At 43.3% G+C, this 26,352-nt stretch overlaps 1 protein-coding gene across 4 annotated transcripts in view; it reads left to right on the top strand.

Annotated features, from left to right (window-relative positions):
• The window catches only part of MATCAP2 (microtubule associated tyrosine carboxypeptidase 2), a 41,965-nt gene extending 22,537 nt beyond the window's left edge, over window positions 1–19,428 (top strand). For all 4 annotated transcript variants that reach the window (XM_062179020.1, XM_062179021.1, XM_062179018.1 and 1 more), the window contains exons 3-7: window positions 8,304–8,447; window positions 9,141–9,273; window positions 9,712–10,017; window positions 11,582–11,679; window positions 16,776–19,428. In XM_062179020.1, the coding sequence (XP_062035004.1) occupies window positions 8,304–8,447; window positions 9,141–9,273; window positions 9,712–10,017; window positions 11,582–11,679; window positions 16,776–16,934 (840 nt within the window). In that variant the 3' untranslated portion in view covers window positions 16,935–19,428. The remainder of the gene's footprint in view (window positions 1–8,303; window positions 8,448–9,140; window positions 9,274–9,711; window positions 10,018–11,581; window positions 11,680–16,775) is intronic.
• Window positions 19,429–26,352: the final 6,924 nt, after the last annotated feature.

Here is a 26,352-nt window from a genome sequence, read left to right as displayed (position 1 = left end):
ATCTGTGGTTCTCCCTGTTGTACTGTATTAGCTTGCTTGGTTAGGCTCCTATAGACAGCTGGGGGATTTAAGCTTGATTTTTGCCCATGAACTTGTTAATGCTTCACTAAAATTATTGATCATCATCAAATAAACAGTCATTTAAAGAGGAAATGATGAAATTTTGAAAATTATCTGTAGGATGGACAATTCACCCAGTGGTTAAGATACTATTAAGATGTACACATTCCATCATTGGGGTACTTGTGTTCAATACGCAGCTCTGGCTCCTGTTTCCAGCTTCCTGCTAATGCAGACCCTGGGAGGCAGCAGTGGTGGCTCAAACAGTTGAGTTCCTGCCACATGGGTGACCCGATAGCGTTTCTGGCTCCTAGCCTTGGCACCACCCCTCCCCCTGCCTCACAGCCAGGTATTTGGGAAATAAACTACGGCTCTCCCAGGCCATAGAAGAGACTTGGATCAGAAGAGGAGCAGCTGGGACTCAACCTGGCACCATTATGGGATGCTGGCACTGCAGGCGTCGGCTTCACCCGCTGTGCCATAGCGCCAGCCCCAATTCCTCAACACTTTGATTTGGAGGGAAGAAGGAGGTTTCCCATTGTACAGTCAGAGCGAATGCTCCCTGCCCTTGAAGGCAGTCTGGGAGCATTGGCAGCCCCACGGATGGGGAGCTGACACTGCTTGGCCTGTGGCTTTACACCTTTATTCTACCCTACTTCCAGCTTCAGGAGACCAAACGTAACCTCGGAACGATTTAAACTAAATAGCACCAGCGACCCTAGCTGGCTTCAAATGCCACTTTTGTAAGAATGCTCTCAGTAAGTGCCGGATCTGCTGGTTAAACCACTTTAATCAAATAAAAGAAACTCATACAAGGACTCTAGAAAACATACTTAAATTTCTATTTGCATCTGAGTGATTTTTAACATCGTGTCATATGAGTGATCTCAAAAAATTCATGGAAAATGTATATTGCATGGATTTCAGTATTCCTTGCATCTAAATAAACTATCAAATCTATTTTCTTGTGAGCTTCTTGAAGGATCCTTATCCATCCTTCTCCTCTCCAGCTGTGAAGCTAATAAAACAACAGCTTCAGGGCTGGTCTCCAGAACTCAAAAACCTGGGTTTTTCCAGCGTGACCAAGCAGTCTCATGGTCTGCGGTCTCCACCCTGAGGCGTCGCCAGCCCCCAGCCAACAGTCCAGCTGAGTTTCATAATCTGATAATATAATTGGTATGCAGAGATCTATGTTTTATCTTAAAATTAAATGTTATCCTAATTGTGAGTTTTGCATTATATTTTACAATGCATCTTCATTTTAATATGGAAATATATAAATTGCTTGTCTTCGAGCAAGATGGATACTTGAAGGAATAAATAAGGAGCAACCTCCCGTGTCTCTGGCATCCCCCAGTGTGAGGCATCCCCCACAAGAAGCCGCTTGCTCCTGGGAGATTTCACATGAACATTTACGCCACTTAATGATATGGGCCCCGGTCACAGAAAAAACCGTGACATCTAGAAGGTGGCCTAAATAGAAGAGGTCATGGTAAGGTACCGTCCAGGGAGGGAGAGACATTGCCTGCACAGGCAGAGCACTGTGTACCTCAGAGCAAGCAGGGGTTCCAGCTGGAACAAAATCATAATTATGCTGAGAACAAACATATCAGCTTTCTAATAATAAAACACTGAGTGGTATTTTGATTTCTTATAAACAGATATGTCCATGAGCAAATGAGTATAGTTGCACTGTTGGGAAGAAAACTACAAGAAATAGTTCATTTTACAAAAGGTGTTTGATGTCTCTCCAAAAAGCCTTTTTCTATTACAGCCATGTTAGTTAAGAGGTAGGTTGTAATTTGATATTAGTGTACTTCAAAAAAAAATATATTTATTTATTTGAAAGCAGAGTTACACAGAGAGGAAGAGAGAGAAAGGGAAATCTTCCATCTGCTGGTTCACTTCCCAAATGGCCACAACGACCAGGGCTGGGCCAGGCCAAAGCCAGGAGCTTCTTCTGGGTTTCCCATGTGGGTGCAGGGGCACTTGTACCATCCTCTGCTGCCTACCCAGACCATTAACAGGGAGCTGGATCAGAAGTGGACCAGCCAGGACTCAAACCAGTACCCATATGGGTGCCAGCGTAGCAGGCGTCAGTTTAACTCCCTATGCCAAAATGCCTGCCCCAATGTTAATTTATCCTATGTATATTATATATTTAAGTGAAAAATTTGATATGCTTGTTTAACTTTAGTGTCCTAATTTTTTCTTTATCACTTCAAAAAATTAATTCAAATTAATTGTCCCATGCTTCCAGGTTAACTTTGTAGTTACTGGAAAATCTCAGGGGTATTTAAAATAGAGAACAAGAAAGGATTCTGATTCTGACAGCTTATCTTTTTTCTGTATAGAAGCAACAGAATACACAACATTCTATGCCATAGCAATGTATTTACATTTATAGAGTTTATTGCATTTATAGAGTTTATAGAGTTTATTTACATTTATAGAGTTTATTTATACATAGCAATGTATTTACATTTATAGAGTTTATTGGTCCCTCTAAGTACCTAGAGGGACCAACTTCATTATATTAGGAAAGAAATTCTGATTTCTATCTTCCTGGTCAATGAATTTTATGTAATCATGGTACAGTGGGATCACAAACTCAGGAGACTACAGGCTCTGGGCAGGGTCATAAATGATTGCAGGTAGCTGCTTGGGCACAGTAGCAAATTGGAGACCAGCATTTAGCTTGAACCACAGTTTGGATCCTGGTTATTTCATTTTCAGGGTTTATAAAGCTGATTTTTTTTATATGAAGTGTTTGAGTTTGTAAACATTGATACCTAATTTAACTCAACAAGCAGGTGCCCAGCTCAAGAAATTCATTTGTTGGTTGCCAGATTTTCCAGATCTGTTAGGCATGGGCCCCATTCTGTTAAGGACAAATAATTAGCAGAATATAAAGCCTTTTAAATGGAGCCTTCTAAAGATGATTTTAGAGTTTATATTATGAATGGAATAGGCAATTCATTGTTATATTAAAAAGCACACATAATAGATGAACACATAAAATCATAAACTATGCTCAAAAACAAGGCAGGTATTCTTTTCCTGTTTTGATAAGAAAAAATTAGAAATAAACTGCCTTCACTAATAGGATATACTAGCATAAAATTTCTTTAAGGATAAGTTGTAACTGTACTAGATTGCAGTAGTCCTCATGTTCTCGAAAAAATGAAGGGCAGGAAAAGAAGCCTTCTTCAAATTAAACCGCCCCTCGAAGGCATGATTTTCTGCTTAGCAAATCACAGAGATCTCACATACCTTTAAGTTAGAAGGTTTTTTAAAAGATTCTTTGGAGCTCAGAATGTTCCATGGTAGCTTTGTGTGTCAGATTGGAGAAGTGGAGTCATTTCTTAACCTAATTGCAAGGCAGATTTTCTTACCGGGAACACCCTAATCAGATTGTGTGTTCTTGGAAGAAGGTAGGGCCTGGATGACTTGTTGAAATGCTTTCTTCATTTACTTTTGAAAGCTAGACTAATGTGCACATTCTCAGGTTCTTATCTTAACAGGGTCTTACCTACAAAACGGCTTGAATATCTACTTTTTCCATTGTAAGGGTTGAAAGAATAGTCAGTACTAAGCTGTTTATGCTTATAAATATCTTATCCTGGTAATGTTCCCTTCTCATTTTCCCACTCTCCCTTGTGTGCATCCAGACTCCCCCAACCCTGACAAATGAAAATGCAGACAGGGAGAACCAAGGACAGGGGAGTAGGAAAGAATGCAGGGTGACATTTTCTTTCTTTGCCTGGCTGTGTCATTCATTGAAAGCAAACTCAATGTCTGAGATTGTTTCCTGGGTCCTACATATGTACAATATAATATACTCCTTATAAAATAGCTTGATGGTAATTTCACACAATATTTTTAAAATTTTTTCACATAAACCAGTTTTATGTGTAGAATTTTTTACTTGTGGCATCATATTTGTGCTCAGAGTTTCAGTGTTAGTGATACTCAACTTGCATTCCCTTTTGCCTGGAATGCCCCCTTCCCTCTAATACTGCACTTCTATTTATCTTCTCTCAGTGACCTCACAATATTTATAAAACTCTGTAAAAGTACTAGTATACCATATCTATTTCTGTCTCATCTCTCCATTCTAGTAATAGGCCAGGGATCCAGATTCTAAAAAACATGGAGGTAAAGGGACTGGCACATAGCAAGTGACCATAAAGATGAATGAATGAGTGAATTCATAGATAAATGAGTGGTCTTTTTTTGCTGATTTGCTAGAAATTTAGTGAGGAACTTTATAAACAGTGGGTCCAAATTTGTGGCCCATGGGACCAGATTAGCCTGTCTCATATCTTTTGTTTGGCCAGTACAGTGCTTTTTAAAACATTGAACTGTGAAGATGCTCTTCTGTTGCTCTTATAAGCAATAGTTTTACACAGTGGCTACTGCATCCAGTTAGTTGAAAGTATTTAACTGTGTGACCACCGCTCTAGGGTCTCCATTAGTCTGTGGCTACAGTACCTTAAATGAGGCCCAATGACCTGATTGAGTCATGAAAAATCTTTATATATTTAGTTGGTACCAGAGAGAAATAGCCACAATTGAAAAACTCATTTAGTGTTTACAAGTTTGCTTTCCATTCTGAGGGTCTCAAAGTAGCTGTGTGTGTGTGTGTGTGTGTCCCATGATTATCTGAAGTAACCATTTTCAACGGTTCTGAGGAACGCCAAATAAGAAAAAGGGTCTATGTAAGTTAGAAAACACATATTATTATATTCTTTTCCAAGTTTTACCATACATAGTATCACAATAAAGGCTTAGGAAGAGTCTTTTGTTTAACTTTATTTCATCCAATATTTTCCAAACTCATTTGGCCGTGGAACCCTTTAACAAATATCTTGCAGATCTCTTTGCCTTAAAAAACAGTTTGAAAAATGCTGGCTTACAGAAAAAGACTGTCTGATCTCCTAGGAGTTATTCAGTATGGGGGGGGGGGCTTCTAGATTTTATTTAGAATTTTCTGAAAAGAGGAGGAGTGAAGGAAGGGTTGGGATTAGGGATTAATTAGTAAGGTAAAGAAAACATTACCTTGAATAAAAAGTTGGAAGGCAAACCAATATCTTACATTTCTAAAATTAAAACCTAGCAATCTTCCGGAAAAGCTTAAATACTGTGTGCATTCGGAGGGGAGGTAGTTTGCAAAGCACAGTCACATCCCTCCTCCCCACTTTGTCCCTGCAGCAACCCGGTTAGGTGAGTAGGCAAAGATTTTCATCTCCATTTTGCCACTGAAGAAACTAAACCTGAGCAAGGTAAAAGGACATGCCTAAGATCACACAGTCAGCAAATGGTGAGGACTCACCTAAAACCAGGTCTCCTGACTTCCAGTCCCACAGCATCACCCTACTTCATATCGTGTTACTGTCTCCGCTGTATTTGATTTTCCACTGGGTGAAAACTGCAGTTGAGAGTTTTTTAACACATGATATTGAAGTGGCTCGTGAATGATGGTCAGATTTCCAAATTGCTGACCAGTAAACAAAATCAGCAAGTAAACCAAAAATATGTATTTTTGTGAGATCTTTCTCACATTTTAAAAAAAGTTTTATTTATTCATTTACTTAGTTATTTTTATTTGAAAGGCAGAGTGACAGAAATCATTCTGATGATTCATTCCCCGAATGAATGGTTGGGCCAGGCTGAAGCCATGATCTGGAACTCCCATCTGAGTCTCCCATGTGGGTAGCAGACATCTAATTAGTTGAGCCCTCACCTGCTGCCTCCCAGGGTGCACATTAGCAGGAAGCTGGATGCAAATAGATCAGGGATTTGGACCCAGATGCTTTGGCATGTGATTCAGGCATCCAGTGCAACATCTGGACGGTTGTGTCACAGTGCTTGTCCCCTTTCTAACGTTTTACTGTGCACTTGAATCACCTGGGGATCTTGTAGTGGGCATTTAGGCTAGCAGTTAAGACAGCTGGTTCAATTCCTGGCTGCAGCTTCTACCCAGTGCACATTCTGGGAGACAGGGATGATGGCTCAAGTAATTGGAGTCCTGCTAGCCACGTGGGGAACCTGGATTGTGTTCCCTGCTTGAGACCTTAGCCCCAGCCCCATCAGGGCCAGTGTGCACTTTGGGGGATAAACAAGTAGAGGGAGGAGCTTGTTCCTTGTGCCTCTCCCTCTGATTCAGTAGGCATAAGGGTAATAGGAGGCCTCAAATCTGTGTTTGGAACCAGCTCCCACACCACACCAGAGGTGCTAGCCCTTGGACCACACTTTGAAGGGTAAACCTTTCAATAATAGTTTCAGTAAATCAGCAAGGCAAAACATACTGAGGGTATTGCTTATTGTGATAACTTTATGATACATGCTTGGTTTATTAGTAATTATGTTCTTCTGGTATATATGATATATATGTTGAGTTCCAGTTTGTAGTAAGTGAGCTTTTCTGCAGTTTTGTGTCAAGCAGGTTGTCTGTGTCAGCGGCAGTTAACAGCAATGATAACACACTGGTGGTGATGTGATAGTTAGCATGTGTTGTCTTGTTATGTCTCAGACACTGCTTTACAAGAGTCGGTTAAACTTCCTCATCAAAACCACGAAGTAGACATTGTTATTATTATCCCCATTTATAAATGAGGAGACTGAGTCACAAGTTTAGTGACTCACCCAAGGTATCACAGTCAGAAGTGACAGAGCCAGGGTATCAACTCAGGTGGTCCAACTCTAGAGCTTGTACCTTACATCCTTGCTACGCCAGTGACAGTCTATGAACTACAGACTTTATATGACATGTATAAGAATTTTCTAGTTTGTTTCACAGTTCATGTAAGATATATTTGAGTTATCCAGCTTCTTTCCCAAAAGGCCATTGAAGAGCAGTTTTCTTCTTACATGTTCTTTTCTTGTGGCCTTCCCACTGATACTGGTGAATTACATTGTGATTCATTACCAGTTTTATTTTGTTTTTAGCCTTCCAGCCTGCATATGTGCCTTTGGAGAAAAATACCTCAACTTTCTTACTGCTTTGTTGTAAAAATTTATGAAGGATGAAAAGTAGAAGGTATCCTACTGTGAACAAAAGATAAAAGGTTTCTTTTTTTTTTTTTTTTTAAGATTTATGTGTTTATTTGAAAGGCAGAATTAGAGAGAGAGAGAGAGAGAGAGAGAAGGAGAAACATCTTGTGCTGGTTCATTCCCCAAATGGCTGCAACATCTGGAGCTGGGCCAATCCGAAGCCAGGATCCAGGAGCTTCTTCCTCTTCTCCCACATGGGTGCAGGGGCCCAAGCACTTCGGCCATATTCTACTGCTTTCCCAGGTGCATTTAGCAGGGAGCTGGATTGGAAGAGGAGCAGCCAGGACTTGAACAAGTGCCAATATGGGATGCCAACACTGCAGGTGGCAGCTTTATCTGCTACACCACAGCACTGGCCCACTTTTATTTTGTTTGTTTTTTGTTTTTGAAAATTTATGTATTTATTTGAAAGAGTTACAGAGAGAGAAAGAGAAACAGAGAATCTTCCGTCTGCTCTTTCACTCCTCATATGGCCATAATGACCAGGACTGGGCCAGGCCAAAGCCAGGAGCCAGGGGCTTCTTCTGGGTCTCCCACGTGGGTGGCAGGGACCCAAGCACTTGGACCATCTTCTGCTGCTTTCCCAGGTGCATTAGCAGGAAGCTGGATCGGAAGTGGAGAAGCTGTGACTGGAGCCAGTGATGCCAGCACTGCAGGCAGTGGCTTAACCTGTAGCACCACAGCTCCAGCCCCAAAGGTTTCTTATTCATGTTGTTTTCTGCAACAAGAGCTGCTCAAGAAAACAACAGATTTTCTGGATTGTTAGGGAGACTGGTTGATCCTTCTTCCAGTTTTCAGAAGTCCGATTTTTCTTTATCTGAGAGAGAACTGTAACGGAGCGATGTGTGGAGACACTTTCCACTCATTTCTCCTGCCAAACTTCCAGGTGCTCTCGGGGCAGCAAGGAGCCTTTCTGTTCCAGCTGATTAGACTCTTAGATATTAAACCTGCTTGAGTACCTGAGCACGAGCCTGAGCCTCTCCATCTCTATGTAAAGGAGAGTGCACAGGCTTTTGTTGAAATTTGTGAAAATAAGTGGGAATCGTTTAGGATTAGAAAAATGTGGCGCTTATTTGCAATTTAGTCTAGGTATCAGATCACAGTAAATAAGAATAATGATATTTATGGTACTACTCATCTCAAAGTAATATGAGGTTATTTACTTATACAGTTTCATTCTTTTACAGTCCATCAATATCATGGAACTAACTTTACAGAAATACGGAAGTTATGAAAAATTTGAACAAGCCACTGGTGGTAGCTTGCTCTCCAAAACTCGAATCTGGAGTCATGTCAGGAAGTACATGATGAAGGAAGGCTGCTTGGGAGAGGTAGGAACCATGGGAAACACGAGGACTGACTTGGCATTCTAACTTATTTATTTCTGCAAGCTTTTTTTGCCCAACCCTATTTTACTCATGAAATTAGTCACCCAGATTTCTCACTAAACATGAGGGGCCCTAAAAGAAAGAATTTGTGGAAGAATGGAATTTAAAAAAAAATGCTTATTTCGGTACAAAAAATAGAAATCTATACATAGAAGGGGCCTTCAAAAACCACATAATTTGAAAATGCATACTCTGAAAAGACTCTTCAGTTTCATACTGTTTTCTTCTTTTCTCTGCCGTTTCTGCATTGCAAGTGAAATTATATGAATCACTTTATAAAAATTGTTAAGAAATTTACCCTGTTGAGCTAGCAAGACTCTGGCTCCTGTACCTTCACTTGCGTCTTGTTAGCCAGGGACTGTATTTGAGACACACCAAATCTTCTGTCTTTCTCAGCACAGCCGTCTACTTTCTCTTCAACCCAAGAAGGAGTCTTGAGTTCCCCCAAAGGATCAAAATTAGGAGGTTCAAAGGTGACTGCACCTTTCATCTTCTAGATTTCTTGGAGAGTCAGTGTCGTTGTAAACAACAACAACAACAAAAACACAAGTCTTAAGTTTCTGGGTCCATTGTTTTTGGTGAAAGCTTTCTTGCCCTGTTGTTTTATGTGTGGGTGTCTGTTTTGTTCTTCCTTAGATTGTGGTTCATCTCACTGAGGATCTGCTTTCCCGAGCTTCAATGACAGTAGTGAATGGATGTCCAACTCTAACCATCAATGTTTCCACTGCACGTGAGCACTGGCTGGAGGGAATGCTGAGGCATGAAATAGGTACTGGTGACCCTTTTCCATTTGCTCATTTGTAATATCAGGAATTAGCCCGAAAGAAGTACTCTTTTAGGATGTGTTTTTTCTTAGTATTTCCCAAACAGTCATGGTGGTTCAGCTTCAGCTGAACTAAAGGTGATACATTTCTGTCTCATTTCAAACCATTTAAGGGCACTGTTTAGCTGTGCTAGGCTTAGAAAGCCATTTAAATCATCTGCATTTCAATTCTACCGTCATAACTGAGAGGTTCAGTTCAATGTAAGATTCTTTTCAAGTAATTCAAGTTTCTGATTCTTCTCTTTAGAAAACTAAGTTGTTTTTAGGCACACAGCATTTTGGTTTTAGAATTGTTGGTAGAATTTTTTTCTGAGGAGGGGAAGAAGAATTATGCAAGTAATGCAAGAATGGCATTACTGTCACTCATGGGCCTTTTCTTCATAGGCACACATTATTTTCGAGGTATTAACAATCTCCAGCAACCATGGAATAGTTGGACTGGCCGTAGGAAACATGAGCTGAAGCCCAACAATCCCACAGAGGAAGGACTGGCAAGTATTCACAGCGTCCTGTTCAGAAAAGACCCCTTTTTATGGAGGGCTGCCCTCCTCTACTACACTGTGTATCGAGCCAGCCAGATGTCCTTCTGTGAACTCTTCAAAGATATTGGCAAGTTTGTCAAGGACCCCAATACAAGATGGGATTACTGTGTACGAGCCAAGAGAGGATGGACTGATACTTCCCAACCAGGTGGGTGTCCCTTGGCTGTAGGTTTTCTGACTTATTGGCCAAGTTGTCTCATAATTTTGGTAATACCTTAATCCCCAAATAGGAGAATCCATGCATGTCTGACTTTGGTATGTGAGGTCATTGCAGTTTTCCAAGACCATATTTTCTTAGCATTATTTTTACCCAGCTTATTTTGAAAATTTTAGTCCAACAGAATGTAGATCAAACACCTGTATACTGTTCATCTAGATTCACCAATTGCTTGTTTTGTTTTGTTTTGTTGACAATCTTGCTTTCTCTGACTTTTTTAAAAAAGCTTTATTGAGATATAATTCACATTCACATACCATACTTCACTGGTTTTTAGGATATTCACAAAGTTATGAAATCATCACCACTAGTTACAGAATGTTTTTGTCATTCCAAAAGGAAACCAGTTACACATTAGAAGTCATTCCTGTTTCTGGCCGGCGCCGCGGCTCACTAGGCTAATCCTCCGCCTTGCGGCGCCGGCACACTGGGTTCTAGTCCCGGTCGGGGCACCGGATTCTGTCCCGGTTGCCCCTCTTCCAGGCCAGCTCTCTGCTGTGGCCAGGGAGTGCAGTGGAGGATGGCCTGAGTGCTTGGGCCCTGCACCCCATGGGAGACCAGGAGAAGCACCTGGCTCCTGCCATCGGATCAGTGCGGTGCGCCAGCCACAGCGGCCATTGGAGGGTGAACCAACGGCAAAGGAAGACCTTTCTCTCTGTCTCTCTCTCTCATTGTCCACTCTGCCTGTCAAAAAAAAAAAAAAAAAAAGTCATTCCTGTTTCTTCCCCTCCCCCTCAGTTCTAAGCAACCACTTTTAGTGGTTTTTAATTTTAGTCTTTGTAGAGTTACCTATTTTGGACATTACATATAGATGAGATCATGTGATATGTGATCTTTGTGGCTGACTTCTTTCAGTTAGCATGTTTTCAAGATTCACTCAAGTTGCAGCATTTTTACTACTAAACTGGTATTCCACATTTGATTTGTATGTTTGCTAGTGATGAACATTTAGGTTGTTTCCACTTGATTATTTTTGTAATTTTTTATTTATTTGAGAGGCAGAAAGAGACAGACAGAGGTCCCATCCACTTGTTTACCCCTGAAATGCCTGAAACAATCTCACCTGGGTTGTGGCTGGAGCCTGAGCCAGGAGCTGGAAATACAATCCAGGTTTCCCATGTGAGTAGCAGGAACCCAGTCACTTGAGCTATCACCATTGGGTCCCAGATCTGCTTTTGCAGGAAGCTGCAGTCAGGAGCCAGAACCAAGAATTGAAGCCAGGCACACCAGTGTAGAACTTAGGCATCTTAACTGCTAGGCTAAATGCCTGCTTCTGTTTCTGCTTTCTGCCTACTAGGAATAATGCTGCTGCAAACATTTCTGTACACGTTTGCTCAGATATGTTTCCATTTCTCTTGGGCATATATCCATGGAACTGTTGAGTCTTACAGCAACTCTGTGTTTAACCTTTTGAAAAGGGCTGTTTGCCAAAGCAGCTTTACTTTTTTGTGTGCATTATACAGTTTCAGAAATAAGCACTCTTTTTCTTCCTCAGGGTGTTTCAGTAAAGACCAGGTGTACTTGGATGGAATCCTTCAGATCCTCCGATACAGAGAGAGCATCGACTTTCATCTGCTGACTGCCTTGGGGAAGGTGAGTAGTGCCAGGGGCACGTAGTCCCCAGACACACTCACGCAGCAGCATCTTTGTTTTTTTTTTTTTTTTTTTAAACACAATATTCGTTTATTTAGTAAGTGTTTCTTTTTTAAGATTTATTTATTTATTTCAAAGGCAGATAGGGAGAGACAGAGGCAGAGAGAGAGAGAGAGAAAAAGAAAGAATCTATCTGCTTGGTTCACTCCCCAAATTGCTGCAACAGCCAGGCCTGGGTCAGGCTGAAGCCAGGAGCCAGGAGCTTCATCCGAGTCTCCCACATGGGTGCAGGGGCCCAAGCACCTGGGCCATCTTCTGCTGCTTTCCCAGGCACATTAGCAGGGAGCTGGATAGGAAATGGAGCAGCCAGGACATGAACTGGCATCCATATGGATGCTGGCCCTGTGGGCATTGGCTTTACCTGCTGTGTCACAGCACAGGCCCAGAGAGCAGCATCTTCTCCAGCTAGACTTTGTGATTAAAAAGACTCTGGTTCGGGCACTTTTTTGCTTCATTGTTGGGATAAATTTCTTTCATGTGATAATGGAAAGGAAGAAATAAGGTTCTTTCATAGAACCAAATTGCAAAAGTGCTTTGTAATCAATAAGAGATAAAGAATGAATAGGAAATTTGGGAATCTATACAGTTTTGTTTTTACATATATCTTTTTCTTAAAAGCATCATTTTCTAAAAGTATTTAAAAGTAAGATGAAGCTGTAACACTTTCCTGTTTAATCTCTCCAAAGGACAGGAATATTCTCTGACACAATCATATGATTTTCTTATTAAGAAATTAATTGTTGGCTTAATATAATATCTAAAATACAGCTCACTTCGATTTCCCCAAAATGTCATTTGTAGTTCTTGTTTTGTGATCCAAGTATTTATCAAGGCTTATCCATTGCATTTGTTATAACTTTGATTTTTTAAAATCTAGAACAGTTGTCCTCACCCAATTCTTTTTGGTTTTCATGACATTTTTAAGCATCAATGACAGTTCCTTGGGAACTCCTACAGTCTGGATTGTCAGATGGTTTCCTCGTGATGACATTCAGGATAAACATTTTTGCCAAGGATACCAACTAAGTACTGTTGTGTGTTTCCCTTGCAGCACATGTCATTTTGCCTTTTTATTAGTCATGTTGTGTTTGTTCACCTGGCTAAGTTAGTGACTCCCAGATTTTTCCATTGTAAAGATTCCTTTCCCCTGTTGTGTTAGTAAGTGATCTGTGGGGTAATGCCTATGAATAGACTCTTCTTTAACAGCCTTTCAAAGAATGGTTTTGATATCCATGGATGGTCTTTACTCTTATCAATGATAACACTAGTGGGGAAAAATGAAGGTCTTTTACTTCTGTTATATTTCTTTTTTAATTCCCTTTTTTGTAGGATTATGGACTTTCATTTTTTTCAACTCTTGATGACTGCACCTATGTTTTGTTTTTTACAGCTAAAAGTTTTAACATTTATTTTCATTTTATTTGAAAGGTAGAGAAACAGAGACAGAGATCTATTTGCTCATGCCCCAGATGGTGACAACAGCTGGGGCTAAGAGCTTGGAACTCAATCCAGGCCTCCCACATGGGTGGCAGGGTCCCAAGTAGCTGAACCTCCCAGGGAGTGCATTAGCAGGAAACTGGAATTGGAAATGGAGCTGGGGCTTGAACCAGGCACTGCAATATGGGGTACAGGTGTTCCAAGGGGCCTAACCTCTATGCCAAGTGCCTACCCACCCTTTGTTCTGTTAAAACATGTCTCCATATCTTCTGGCAGATAAAATGTTCTGGGCTCCTTTGTGCTTTTCTTCTTTCTTAAACCCAAATCTAAGATTCACCATCTCTTAAACAAAGCTTTTATTCTGGCTAGTGGGAAATAGTGTTCAGAAAACTGGATCTGAGCCCTAGTTGGGCTCCCTGCCCATGGCCTGCTCTTGCCTCTAGACCGTTCAGTGATCAAATCATCCCCACCTGTTCTAAATCACAGTAGGGGCTGGCGCCACAGCTCAATAGGCTAATCCTCTGCCTGAGGCGCTGGCACCCCGGGTTCTAGTCCTGGTTGGGGCGCCGGAATCTGTCCCAATTGCCCCTCTTCCAGTCCAGCTCTCTGCTGTGGCCCGGGAGTGCAGTGGAGGATGGCCCAGGTCCTTGGGCCCTGCACCCGCATGGAAGACCAGGAGAAGCACCTGGCTCCTGGCTTTGGATCAGCGCGGTGCGCCCGCCGCAGCGGCCATTGGGGGGTGAACCAATGAGAAAGGAAGACCTTTCTCTCTGTGTCTCTCTCTCTCACTGTCCACTCTGCCTGTCAAAAAAATAAAAATAAAAAATCACAGTAGGCACAGTAATCCCACTTCAAGTCAAGTGTTCCTTCCTGCTTTGCTTCCCGTTCCATATTTGTATCTGCCTTTTCTCAAAATGAGCACCTTGTTTTTCAGTATTAGTAAATTTACTCATTCTCTCCTATAATAACCTCAAAATGGTTTAAGAATTGCTAACCATACCAGTGTCAACAAATCTATCTTCATTTTGTTTAGTGATATAAATGTCAAATAATTTTAACAATAAAAGGGAGAGAATGATCCTGTGGGGGAAGCAGGACACACAGCAGACTCAGAATGGCAAATGCCCAAAACAGCACTCCTGCCTCAGAATCAACCCTTGGGACATTCGGATGTGGCTAAAAGGTCCATGAAAGTCTCACATGCATGGAAAGCCATGACACGGTGGCAAAAAGCAACCTAAATGAAAGACCCTGGTGAACAAGACCCCAGCAGAAGGAACAGGCCATCAAGGAGAGAGGCGCCTTTCTCTGAAGGGAGGAAGGAACCTCCACTGTGACACAGCCTTGACTAAACAAGTTCAGAGTCGGTGAACTCAAGGGACTTCCATAGTCTAGACAGCTCATGGCAAGAGTCTCGGGTGATTGCTGACGTTATAAATAAGAGTGCCAATTGTTAAATCAACAACGGGAGTCACTGGGTACATGCTCCCCACGTAGGATCTCTGTCCTTAATGTGTTTTACTATGAAATGTAAAAACACTACTAGTTGAACAATACCCTATACCTTGTACAGTTGTGTGAATGCAGCCTGTTGAAATCCTTGCTTAGTATATACTAAGTTGATCTTCAGTATATGAAGGTAATTGAAAATGAAACTCAATAAAGGGCGGGATGGGAGAGGGAGAGGGGAGGGCCACAGGAGGGAGGGAGGTTGGGAGGGAAGCCACAACAATACAAAGGTTGCACTTTGTAAATTCACATTTATGAAATAAAAAATAATAATAATAAAAACATTTAAAAACCTAATAAAATACAGATATAAAATGAATGCCTGGAAGAGTGTTGATCAGAATATAATTTTTTTTTTTTTTTGACAGGCAGAGTGGACAGTGAGAGAGAGAGACAGAGAGAAAGGTCTTCCTTTGCCATTGGTTCACCCTCCAGTGGCCGCCGCGGCTGGCGTGCTGATCTGAAGCCAGGAGCCAGGTGCTTCTCCTGGTCTCCCATGCAGATGCAGGGCCCAAGCACTTGGGCCATCCTCCACTGCACTCCCAGGCCACAGCAGAGAGCTGGCCTGGAAGAGGGGCAACCGGGACAGAATCCAGCACCCCGGCCGGGAATAGAACCCGGTGTGTCGGCGCCGCAGGTGGAGGATTAGCCTATTGAGCCGCGGCGCCAGCCAGAATATAATATTTAAAGTAAATTATGTTTTGGAATTTAACAATGTAAAGGTAATTTATAGAACTTAAAAAATTTCACTCAGGGCCGACGTTGTGGCATAGCAGGTTAAGCCTCTGCCAGCAATGCCAACATCCCGTATGGGCAACAGTTGGAACCTCGGTTGCTCCGCTTCCAATCCAGTTCCCTGCTAATGCTCCTGGGAAAGCAGTGGAAGATGGCCCAAGTGCTTGGACCCCTCCAGCAGCATGGGAGACACAGAAGATACTCTAGGCCTTTGGCAGCAATTTGGAGAGTGAATTGGCAGATGGAAGATCTCTCTCTGTCTCTCCTCCTCTCTTTGTAACTCTGCCTTTCAAGTAAATAAAATAAATAAATAAAAAATAAAAAATTTCACCCCTAAGCCTAATGCATATACCTTCTTACATAGTAGAATGAAAGATGAAATTTTTTAAAATGCTTACAAAAATTCAGAATAAATGCAAGAGAATATAACACAGACCCCCACCTCTTGTTTCCCAGATTAAATAGAAATAGGAATCTGATGTCATAGCGCTAATTTTCCTCATTTACTAACAAAGCATTTGCAGCTATTTTCTTAACCTTTTAATTTAGATTTATTTAGTCAGGAGGTTTGTTTGGATTTAGTCTTTCACACACACACACACACACATATTAATTGTAGTAGTCTGATTTTTGGGCAAACAGTATATTTAGGAGTAGAGTGTTGAATGACCTTGATCTTTTTATTTTTTTATTTATTTGAAAGGCAGTATTACTGAGAGAGGAGGAGGGACAGAAAGAAAAAGATTTTTCATCCACTGGTTCACTCCCCAAATGGCCACAACAACCAGGGCTGAGCCAGGAAGAAGCCAGGTGCCAGGAGCTAGGAGTTTTCTTTTTAAAGATTTATTTATTTATTTGAAAATCAGAGTTACACAGAGAGAGAAGGAGAGGCAGAGAGAGAGAGAGAAAGGTCTTCAATCTGATGGTTCACTCCCCAGTTGGTCTCAACGGCCAGAGTTGTACCGATCCGAAGCCTGGACCCAGGAGCTTCTTTCAGGTCTCCCACAAGGGTGCAGGGGCCCAAGGACTTGGGCCAACTTCTACTGCTTTCCCAGGCCACAGCAGAGAGCTGAATCAGAAGTGGAGCAGCCGGGTCTCGAACCGGCACCCATATGGGAGGCAGGTGCTTCAGGCCAGGGCGTTAACCCACTGTGCCACAGCGCTGGCCCCCTATATACTTTCATTTAAGACCCAGGCAAGAAATGCAATGTAACTTATATAGAGAGAATTTTATTTTATATAGTTAAATATATAATTATATAATACACAATACATATACTTATATAGTTATGTATAGCATTTTCAAATGTAACTTATAGTTAAGGTTTACAGTTAATCTGTCTTCCTTTTCTCAGGTTTCTTATGAAGATGTGGATCGCTTAAAAGGATTGGCAGTTACTGAAAACCTGCGGGTCCCTCACTTCCTGCAGGACCACAGCCGGTATATGGAACACTTAGAGAAGATCATGGAAGTGAATGAACTGACAGACAGGGAACTGAAAGATCTTATATAGTAATTAGCATTCTTGCACACATAGTGAAACTATACCTCCATGTATATTACCAGTTAGGTGCAGTTCGCACCAGATTTATAAAAGAACGACTGTTTGGGTTTTCTAAAGAATGGCTTTCCGTATTCAGTTGAATTTTTAGATTAAGTACAAACCTTAAACTATTTCCATAAAATGTTTCTGTGGGCTCCTGGGGAAGTTAGTCCTATTTTCATCTGCATCTCAACAGAGGCAAGTAAAAATACTGCTGCTGAGTGTTTTTGCAGACTCTTGGTTGAACTGAATGATAAACTTCTGCCTGGGCACTGAGCCCAGCTGTGGCTGAAGACAGGTGGAATTCCAAGCAGTGTCGTGCGTACTCCAAGGTTATACTTTATTTGATAAATGTTGGTAATTACTCTCCTTTGAAAAATTGACACTCCTCAAAGCTAGCTATAGCTAACATTTCTTATTTCTCTTCTCCATTAAGTAATGTTAAAGGGAGGGAAAGAGCAATTTGAAGAGTTTTCATTAAATCTTTTGTTGTTCACATTATTGTTTTTGCCTTCTCAGCTCATGTAGGAACTAAATTAGAGAATTATTTCTTTCTGTTAGCATTTAACCTAACTGTTTTCATTTGCTGAAGCATATTATACCCCCTTTTAGTTTTTAATGAAATTTTAAGGTCTTTCCTTTTGCATCTTTTATATAAATGATAAGAATAAAAGTTCCAGGAAAGTTTGTGTACACAAATCAGAATAGTTAGGGAAGGGGAAGCTACTCACCTTTTTCTTAAATGTAGCATATAACAAGCAGGGGTCAAGTAGACCAAACTCCCCAGTGCAGACACTGGATGTTGATGGGTGGCGCCTACAATATACTTGACCATGTTCTGAAAAGTACCATTTCTGCTCATTGCCATTTGAGAAGCCAGCCTTGTGATACTGGTGCAGTGTACTTTGTCAAAATCTGTGATTTCATCAACCCATAGCTTATACACCTAGCTTTGTAATTTATCTGTTTTGGTATATACTTGGAGATATATATTTATATACACACACACATACACACATTCAGGATAAATGGTTGTTCATGCAACGAACTTTAATGCCTAGAAATAATGCTGATATAGACACCCATTCAAGGTTATTACTGTAATTCCCCCCAAAAGCTGTCTGAGAGTTTATCTTTACCCCCTTCGGGCTACACTATGGTGCTAATACTTGTGGATGTGTACTGCAGAGCCTGGTCCACATCCATGCTACAAAGTAACCTTAGGAAATATTTTTCAGGTGGGGTTGTATGATGTTTTTCTTGCATATATCTACAAGGGCTTGCTTTAAGAAGACTGTCATAGCAAAAAGGTTACGCGCTAGCTGGTGCCTGTGTATTCTTGCAAAGCCATGCATCTCGCCTGTGGCAGTAGAGGGCCAGGCCCTTCGGAGCACTGAAAGCTCCCCACAGGTGCCACGCCGCCTAGCTTGTGTGCTGCACGTGTTTGCCAGTTCAGGGCAGGGTGTGTTGACACAAACCAGACACCAGAAACCTACTCTTGGCACCTGAAGCTTGTACCTCCTTGTTGCAGACTTTCAGCTTCGTATACTGTTTTTAGACTTCATCTTGAAACTTGTTGAGGGTGACTGGGAAAGCAATGTTTTGGAAATACAGACAGAAATGGCAGTACTCATGTCCTGGGTTTTAAGTCCCCATGCTTATAAATTCAATATTTGCAGTCAATAGCACTGCTAATCTTATGGTTTAAATGTATAAGAACATCACAGCAGCCTTAATTTCCTCTTGGTAGGACTATTTGCTGTGGTTCTAGTCCATGAAATTTAAAACGGGCAAATATTCTATCTCTGTCTAGTTTGGAAAAGGAACCACTTTCTTGCCTTACTGCTTTGGTATAAAAATGAAAAAAAAAAGAGAACTCTGCAGAAAAAAAAATGACTTTAAATCATATTGATTGTCTTAAGGTGTTTTAAAAGCAGTGAACCAAAAGTAGTTTCAGATTAGCAGAAATACTCTAAGCTTTAAATGTTTAAATTGAAGATTTAATGAATTTTATTAATTCTGTTTCCTCAAATAGCAGTAAGGTCAGTTTTTTTTTCCTAAAATAAAAGTTTTAGTAAACGTAAAACGATAGCAACAGTACTTAGGAGAATAAATGGAAAACAATCTTAACTTTAATTATAGTGGTTATTTGCTATAGGCTGTTCATCAGTTTTGTTCACTATAATCTAACATATAGTTGAATCAAATACAAATTCTAGTAAACTGTTAGGTTTTAACACCAGACAGTGTTCAAAGTTAATGTTTGCAAACATAAATCCGTAGTCTGCATTTCTTTATAGTTTCACTTTTGTAAAAGTATTAAAAATGTATTGTTTGTTTTGTGTATTTTTGGGCATTTAGTGTCTCGCTATAATAAAAAGAAATAGCACTGAGATTCTCAAATGAAGTATGTGGAGATTTATATGCATGTAAACTTCTTTTTCTTGAACCCCCAATTATATTTTTATTGTGCTATTTCTTGTTTTTTATCATGTGGTGATTATTGAAAAGACACTGACAGGCTTCTCTCTGAGTGTCCTTAACTTATGGATAAATACTACGTTTTCCACTCCTTACCTTTTCCCTGCTTTAGTTCAGCTTATAGCTTAATGGGGCACATAAAGAAGAGTAAATAGGGCCATTGCTGTGGCGTAGAAGGTTAAGCCTCTGCCTGCAGTGCCAGCATCCCATATGGGCTCCAGTTCAAGTCCCACCTGCTCCACTTCCAATCCAACTCTCTGCTAATATGCCTAGGAAAGCAGCGGAGGATGACCCAAGTAATTGGACCCCTCACCCATGTGGATGACCTGGAAAGAACTCCTGGCCCCTGGTTTCCATCTGGCCCAGCCCCTTCTAGCCATTGGTGCCATTTGGGGAGTGAACCAGTGGATGGAAGATCAATCTCTCTTTCTCTTTCTCTCTCTATTTCTGCCTTTCAAATAAATAAGTCTTAAAAAAAAAAAAAAGAGAGAGAGAGAGAGGGAAAAGAGAGGGACAATTTCGACTTAAGTTTCTGCCCTGCTCATTTGGTAGACTTTAACACAGAGCCTGTTGAGGAATGGAGTCTACACTAAGTGCCAGAGAGCGCCTGCTGAAGACAGAGCAGTCCCGTGAGGAGGAGAGGCACAGAACGAGATGACAGCAAGGAAGTGCTGCCAGGAGAAAGGATGCTGAATTCAGCGAGGGTTACCCTTGTGTTTGAAGAGGAGAGATCATTTACAATGTGGTTTTGTTACCGCTCTTTGTAAGGCTTGTGTTTGGAGCCTGAGCTGTAGCCCAGGTAAGTGCACTACACAAGCATCTGCCCAGATCATTGAAAGCCTGGATGTCCAAAGGGGCCAACACTTTGTCCTTAAGAAGATGAGCCTGGAGCAAGGACCAAGAGGAGAGTGCAGGGGCCCTCACCCAGCAGGGCAAGTAAGCAGTCTTTGAATCCAAACCTTTCTTTGCACTGTAAGTTTTGTCCACCAGCTGTGATTTTCATCCACTTTTGTTCACTGTTATTCCAAGAGCTAAGGAATCAGTGCCTTGAAACTGCTGCCGGGGGTGGGAGGGGGGGGTGGGGTTAAATACTGGTGCTTGTCAGCCAGCTGTGGAAGAGCCTTAAGAAGAGGTGGGAGGTGGGAGTTTGGCCTTGTAGTTAAGCCACTGATTAGAGTATCTGCATCCCACATCCCAGTGCTTGCTCAGTGCTCAGCTCCAGCTCCTGATTCGATTCCTGCTAATGCAGACCCTGGGAGGCAGCCATGATGGCTCAAGTGATGGGCTTGCTGCCACCCACATGGGAGGCCTGGATCAGGGCTCCTGGCTTTGCCCTCCCTGACAATTGTAGGCATTTGTGGAGTGACTAGAATATGGGAGTTCTCCGTCTATGTCATTTTCTTTTTTTAAAATTTTTCTTTTTTCTTTTTTATTTTTTTGACAGGCAGAGTTAGACAGTGAGAGAGAGAGACAGAGAGAAAGAAAGGTCTTCTTTTTCCATTGGTTCACCCCCCAAATGGCCGCTATGGCAGGCACACTGTGTCGATCTGAAGCCAGGAACCAAGTGCTTCCTCCTGGTCTTCCATGCGGGTGCAGGGCCCAAGCACTTGGGCCATCCTCCACTGCCTTCCCGGGCCACAGCAGAGAACTGGACTGGAAGAGGAGCAACCAGGACAAAACCGGTGCCCTAACCGGGACTAGAACCCGGGGTGCCAGCACCGCAGGTGGAGGATTAGCCTAGTGAGTTGCGGTGCCGTCCTATGTCATTTTTCACTCTCGCTTTTTTTCAAATTAAAAAAAAATTAATATGTGTTATTTCAGTGGGAGATTTGTAGAGCTCTGGAGATAATTTTTTTCTTCCAACATGGAGAATATGGTAAATCCTGGCATCATATATTATCGGAGGTTTTTTATTTTACAGTGCTGGTCCCTGGTGTGATTTTTTTAAAGATTTATTTATTTGAAAGGCAGAGTTACAGGGGGCTGGCGCCATGGCTTACTTGGTTAATCCTCCGCCTGCGGTGCCGGCATCCCATATGGGCACCGGTTCTAGTCCCAATTGCTCCTCTTCCACTCCAGCTCTCTGCTGTGGCCTGGGAAAGCAGTAGAAGATGGCCCAAGTGCTTGGGCCCCTGCACCTGCATGGGAGACCAGGAAGAAGCATCTGGCTCCTGGCTTTGGATCAGCGCAGCGTTGGCCATAGCGGCCATTTGGGGAGTGAAACAACGGAAGGAAGACCTTTCTCTCCGTCTCTCTCTCACTGTCTATAACTATCAAATAAAAAAAAAATTTTTAAATTTAAAAAAATAAAAAAGAAAGGCAGAGTTACAGAGAGGTAAAGGCAGAGAGAGAGAGAGCGAGCTCTTCCATCTGCTGGTTCATTTCCAAATGGCCGCAATGGCCGGAGCTGAGCTGATCCAAAGCCAGGAGCCAGATGCTTCTTCCTGGTCTCCCATGCAGGTGCAGGGGCCCAAGGACTTGGGCCATCTTCTACTGGTTTCCCAGGCCATAGCAGAGAGCTGGACTGGAGGTGGAGCAACTGGGACTTGAACCAGTGCCCATGTGGGATATTGGCACTGCAGGCAGAAGCTTTACCTGCTATGCCACAGCGCCGACCCCTAGAGTTCTTTTTAAAAAGTATTTTAGGCCAGCGCTGCGGCTCACTAGGCTAATCCTCCGCCTTGCGGCGCCGGCACACCGGGTTCTAGTCCCGGCCGGGGCACCGATCCTGTCCCGGTTGCCCCTCTTCCAGGCCAGCTCTCTGCTGTGGCTAGGGAGTGCAGTGGAGGATGGCCCAAGTCCTTGGGTCCTGCACCCCATGGGAGACCAGGAGAAGCACCTGGCTCCTGCCATCGGAACAGCACGGTGCGCCGGCCGCAGCGCGCTACCGCGGCGGCCATTGGAGGGTGAACCAACGGCAAAAGGAAGACCTTTCTCCCTGTCTCTCTCTCTCTCTCACTGTCCACTCTGCCTGTCAAAAAAAAAAAAAAAAGTATTTTAAATATTTATTTTCAATTATGTGAAAGGCAGAACAATAGATATATTAAATATACATATTTCAAGAGAGATCTTCCATTGGTTCACTTCCCAAATGCCTACAACAGCCAGGGCTGGACCAAGATGAAGCCAAGATTCCAGAACTCAGTCTGGGTCTCCCACATGGGTGGCAGGGTCCCACATGCTTGAATCACCATCCGCTACCTGCAAGCATACATTATCGGGAAGCTGGATCAGAAGCAGGGTAGCTGGGACTGGAACAGGCCTTCTCCAACATAGTAGTATGTGGGCCTCCCAAGTGACAGATCAACCCACTGCACAACAGTGCCTGGGCCCCCGCAAGTTCTCAGTAGCAGCAGACAGTAATGACATGAACACATCCCCACTGTAGACAAAGCACGTATTCAGCTCTTTTGCCATTGTTCAAACACCTCCATCGTATTTAGACTACTATCCTAATTACCAGAAAACTAAGTAGCTTAGATCCTACAGGTAAGACGATGGTTCTATTTTGTTGCTGGTTTGTATCAGAGGGTCTGGTTCTCTCTGTGGTGAGTTTGGAGAGCTCTAGTCAGCAGTCAGTATTGCCAAGCAGAGAACATCCTGATGACCCCCCAGTCTCCCTGGGAAGCGAACATCCTCAGTAATGTCCGTGTGTCTCTCCGCGACTCTCCACTAGAGGGACCACTAGCTCTGCTCCTTCCATTTTTCCCCTCCCCATGTTTTATCTCTGGCTGAAGCTAAACCTCCTACCTGGGGGCTGGCATGGTGGAGCTGGCATCCCAAATGGGCACCAGTTGGCGTCCCGGCTGCTCCACTTCCGATCTAGGTCTCTGCTATAGCCTGGGAAAGCAGGAGAAGATGAGCCAAGTCTTTGGGCCCCTGCACCCATATGGGAGACCCGGAGGAAGCTCCTGGCTCCTGGTTTCGGATCAGCTCAGTTATGGCCGTTGTGGTCATTTGGGGAGTGAAGTAGCGGATGGAGATTCTCTCTCTTGCTTTCTCTTCTCTCTCTGTGTCACTCTGTATTTCAAATAAATCTTTAAAATTCCTTGAAACTGTTTGAGTTGAAAAGCAAAATTCGGGGCCGGCACCACGGCTCACTAGGCTGATCCTCCGCCTGAGGCGCCGGCACACCAGGTTCTAGTCCTGGTTGGGGCGCCGGATTCTGTCCCAGTTGCCCCTCTTCCAGTCCAGCTCTCTGCTGTGGCCCGGGAGTGCAGTGGAGGATGGCCCAGGTCCTTGGGTCCTGCACCCGCATGGAAGACCAGGAGAAGCAGCTGGCTCCTGGCTTTGGATCAGCATGGTGCGCCAGCCACAGCGGCCATTGGGGGGTGAACCAACGGAAAAGGAAGACCTTTCTCTCTGTCTCTTTCTCTCACTAACTCTGCCTGTCACAAAAAAGAAAAGAAAATAAATAAATAAAAGAAAAGCAATATCTGTGCTCTGTGTATTTACTATTTACAGTCTTGAGAAATATTTTCAGTAGCATTCCAGTTACGCATTTGAAACAATATATGAGAGAAGCAATTTGAAATTCAGGTCCTAGTTTATCTTACCTAGTTTATCTTAGACATTTCTCAAAGCAAACAATGTGTCTCTTGTAGAGAAATGGGAGAGGAGGAGATAACAGGAAAAGACTCTGGGTCCCCTGACAACACAGATTTCTTTGCTTGCTGCTTTTGCCAGACTCAAGACCTGGTGGCAGGACAGCCTTTCTGCCCTCTGGCCCTCTGGGCTGCTTTGGAATGAAACACTGGAGATTGCAGAGGCTTGTTCCCATCGCAGCTGGCTCAGCCCTCTTGTAAACTAGCGTTCCTTCCCAGGGCTGAGGAGTTAGATGTGTGGTCGGATTTGTCCAGAATGGTTCTGCACGTTGAGAACATGCACACATGAGGGATCTTCAGAGAGTTCATGGAAACATCATGTTATGAAAAAACTGCATACATTCCAAACAAGTTTTTGCACCAAAATAAACTCACCATTTAATTCCATTTTCTTTGAACTTTCTGAAGTTCCTTCAAACTCTGTTGAGGATGAAAATTGAGGCCTTTGCACCAACACAATGCCACACAAATCAGCTTTTATGCTTTGCTTTTTTCTTGGCTTCCCTTAGGCCTCCAGCAAAGGCTGGTTGCGTGCTCCGGCCTGGGCCTGGCTGTGCTGAGTGGCCGGCAGGCAGCAGGAGGGAGCCTCTGGGCAGAGAGGGCTGGGAGCACCAGCCCTCTGGGCACCTCCCACACCCTCACTACTGAGCTGATCAGGTTCGATGTCTTTGAGGGGGCTCATGGTTTTCTTACAATGAGGAAAAAGACTTGCTTTGCCTGGCTGCTGGGTGAGGTCTTCCCAGGCTGGTGCTCAAACCCCTCCTGGCCACAGCTTTAGAGAGGACTTCCCAAGAGAACACAGAATACAGGGGATCCTGCTCCCACCTGGCTAACAGGCTCCATGGCCTGGCCCATGCGGCTGCAGGAGCTCTGAGTTGGAGCAGTGCGTAGCCCAGCACCAGGACCCTGGAAGGCAGGGTTCTTCCTGCTCCCTGTTCCCCCGACTGCACCCCCGGGGCCAGCCTAGTGGCTGCATAACTGTGATTAACGGACAAAACCAAAGTCAAGGCTTTTCAATAGCCCACCCTCCTCTCTGGGACTTTTAATTTCCCCTCAAAATACATATTTTAATTTCTTCACTCTAGAAGGAAGCACTTGATTATTTTGATGACTTTTCCTAGCAAAATTCCACTCCAGGGAGCAGCATGATGGAAAAGAATTACAGCGGCTAATCCTTCCCACGTCTCCCCTGCTGCTGTGAGAACTTCAGCGCGCTGGGTCCGTGAGGAAATGTAGTATTTATTTGTTCTGTTAAAAAATAGTAATGTCCCATTGTCTTTTGTGTGTGCTTTGGGCCTTTGATTCTCTGTGCATCTAATGGCCCATTTCAAACACATATAAAAGTAGGAGAATGGAATGGGTCCCTCTGTTCCCATGACCAGGCTTTAAAACTATGCACATTTTGCAAATGAAAGTTTTCTTTGGATTCTAAGTGCTACTCAGTCCTCTGTGTTTACCCTGTAGAGGAAGAGGGCAGATGTGGGCCGTCCAGTTGTTCATTAGCCTTCGAGTTTCTAGAAAGCCGGTGCTCCTAAGCCACCTCGTGCCTTCTGGGCGACAGGAACAGCAGGGCAAGGCTGGAGAAGCCAGACCCAGAGCTGGGAAGAGCCCAGCCGGCCCAGGGTGCCTGGCAGAAGAGGAGGAAGCCCAGCTGTTTTCACGGAGGAATGTTCTGCTGGGGAAAGGCTAGGGCCTTTCGAAAGCTGAATGTGCCCACGCAGCAGGGGAAGCAGCTTGCAGAAGGCGCTGTTCATCAAGGAAGAAAGCATCTTGTCCCAGGCTGATCCCCAGACTCTACATGGGGGTGCTCGGCAGCTCCCAGCCAGCTCCAGCGAGAGACGCCGAGAAATCACCCTGCAACCCGAGTCGGCTCCAGCCAGGCCACGTTTGAAGTCTGTGGGGAAATTAGGCGCACGAGGCAATTCAAAGATGGCACCCAAAAGAAGTAAGGTGGGCGGTATCCAAAGTCATTTACCACCAAAGCTGATTGGCTGCACAGCATCGGGGAGGTGACGACAACTGATGATGAGTGTACAGACATATGGCTGGTCCTGTAAGAAGTCGCCCCGTAAAATGACCTTTTAAGTAATTGGTTGGTCCTTATGCCCTGCCCCAGTAATCCTGTGGTCTTGTGCTTTAAAAGGCTTTGCTATGCATGCAATAAATGAGTTCTTGCTTACTTGACTTGACTCCCTGCTGTGTCTGACTGTCTCAGGGATCAGGGGCAGGGGAACCGGCGAGCAGCGCACTTACCTTTCTTCAGACCCAGTCCATCCTCGTGCGGGTGGACTAAGACCCTGCAA

This window comes from Lepus europaeus, chromosome 20, assembly GCF_033115175.1.
Source record: "Lepus europaeus isolate LE1 chromosome 20, mLepTim1.pri, whole genome shotgun sequence".
In the NCBI taxonomy this organism is placed as follows: domain Eukaryota; kingdom Metazoa; phylum Chordata; class Mammalia; order Lagomorpha; family Leporidae; genus Lepus; species Lepus europaeus.
The sequence above is the reverse complement of the archived record's forward strand: the minus strand, read 5'-3'. Positions and strand labels throughout refer to the sequence as shown.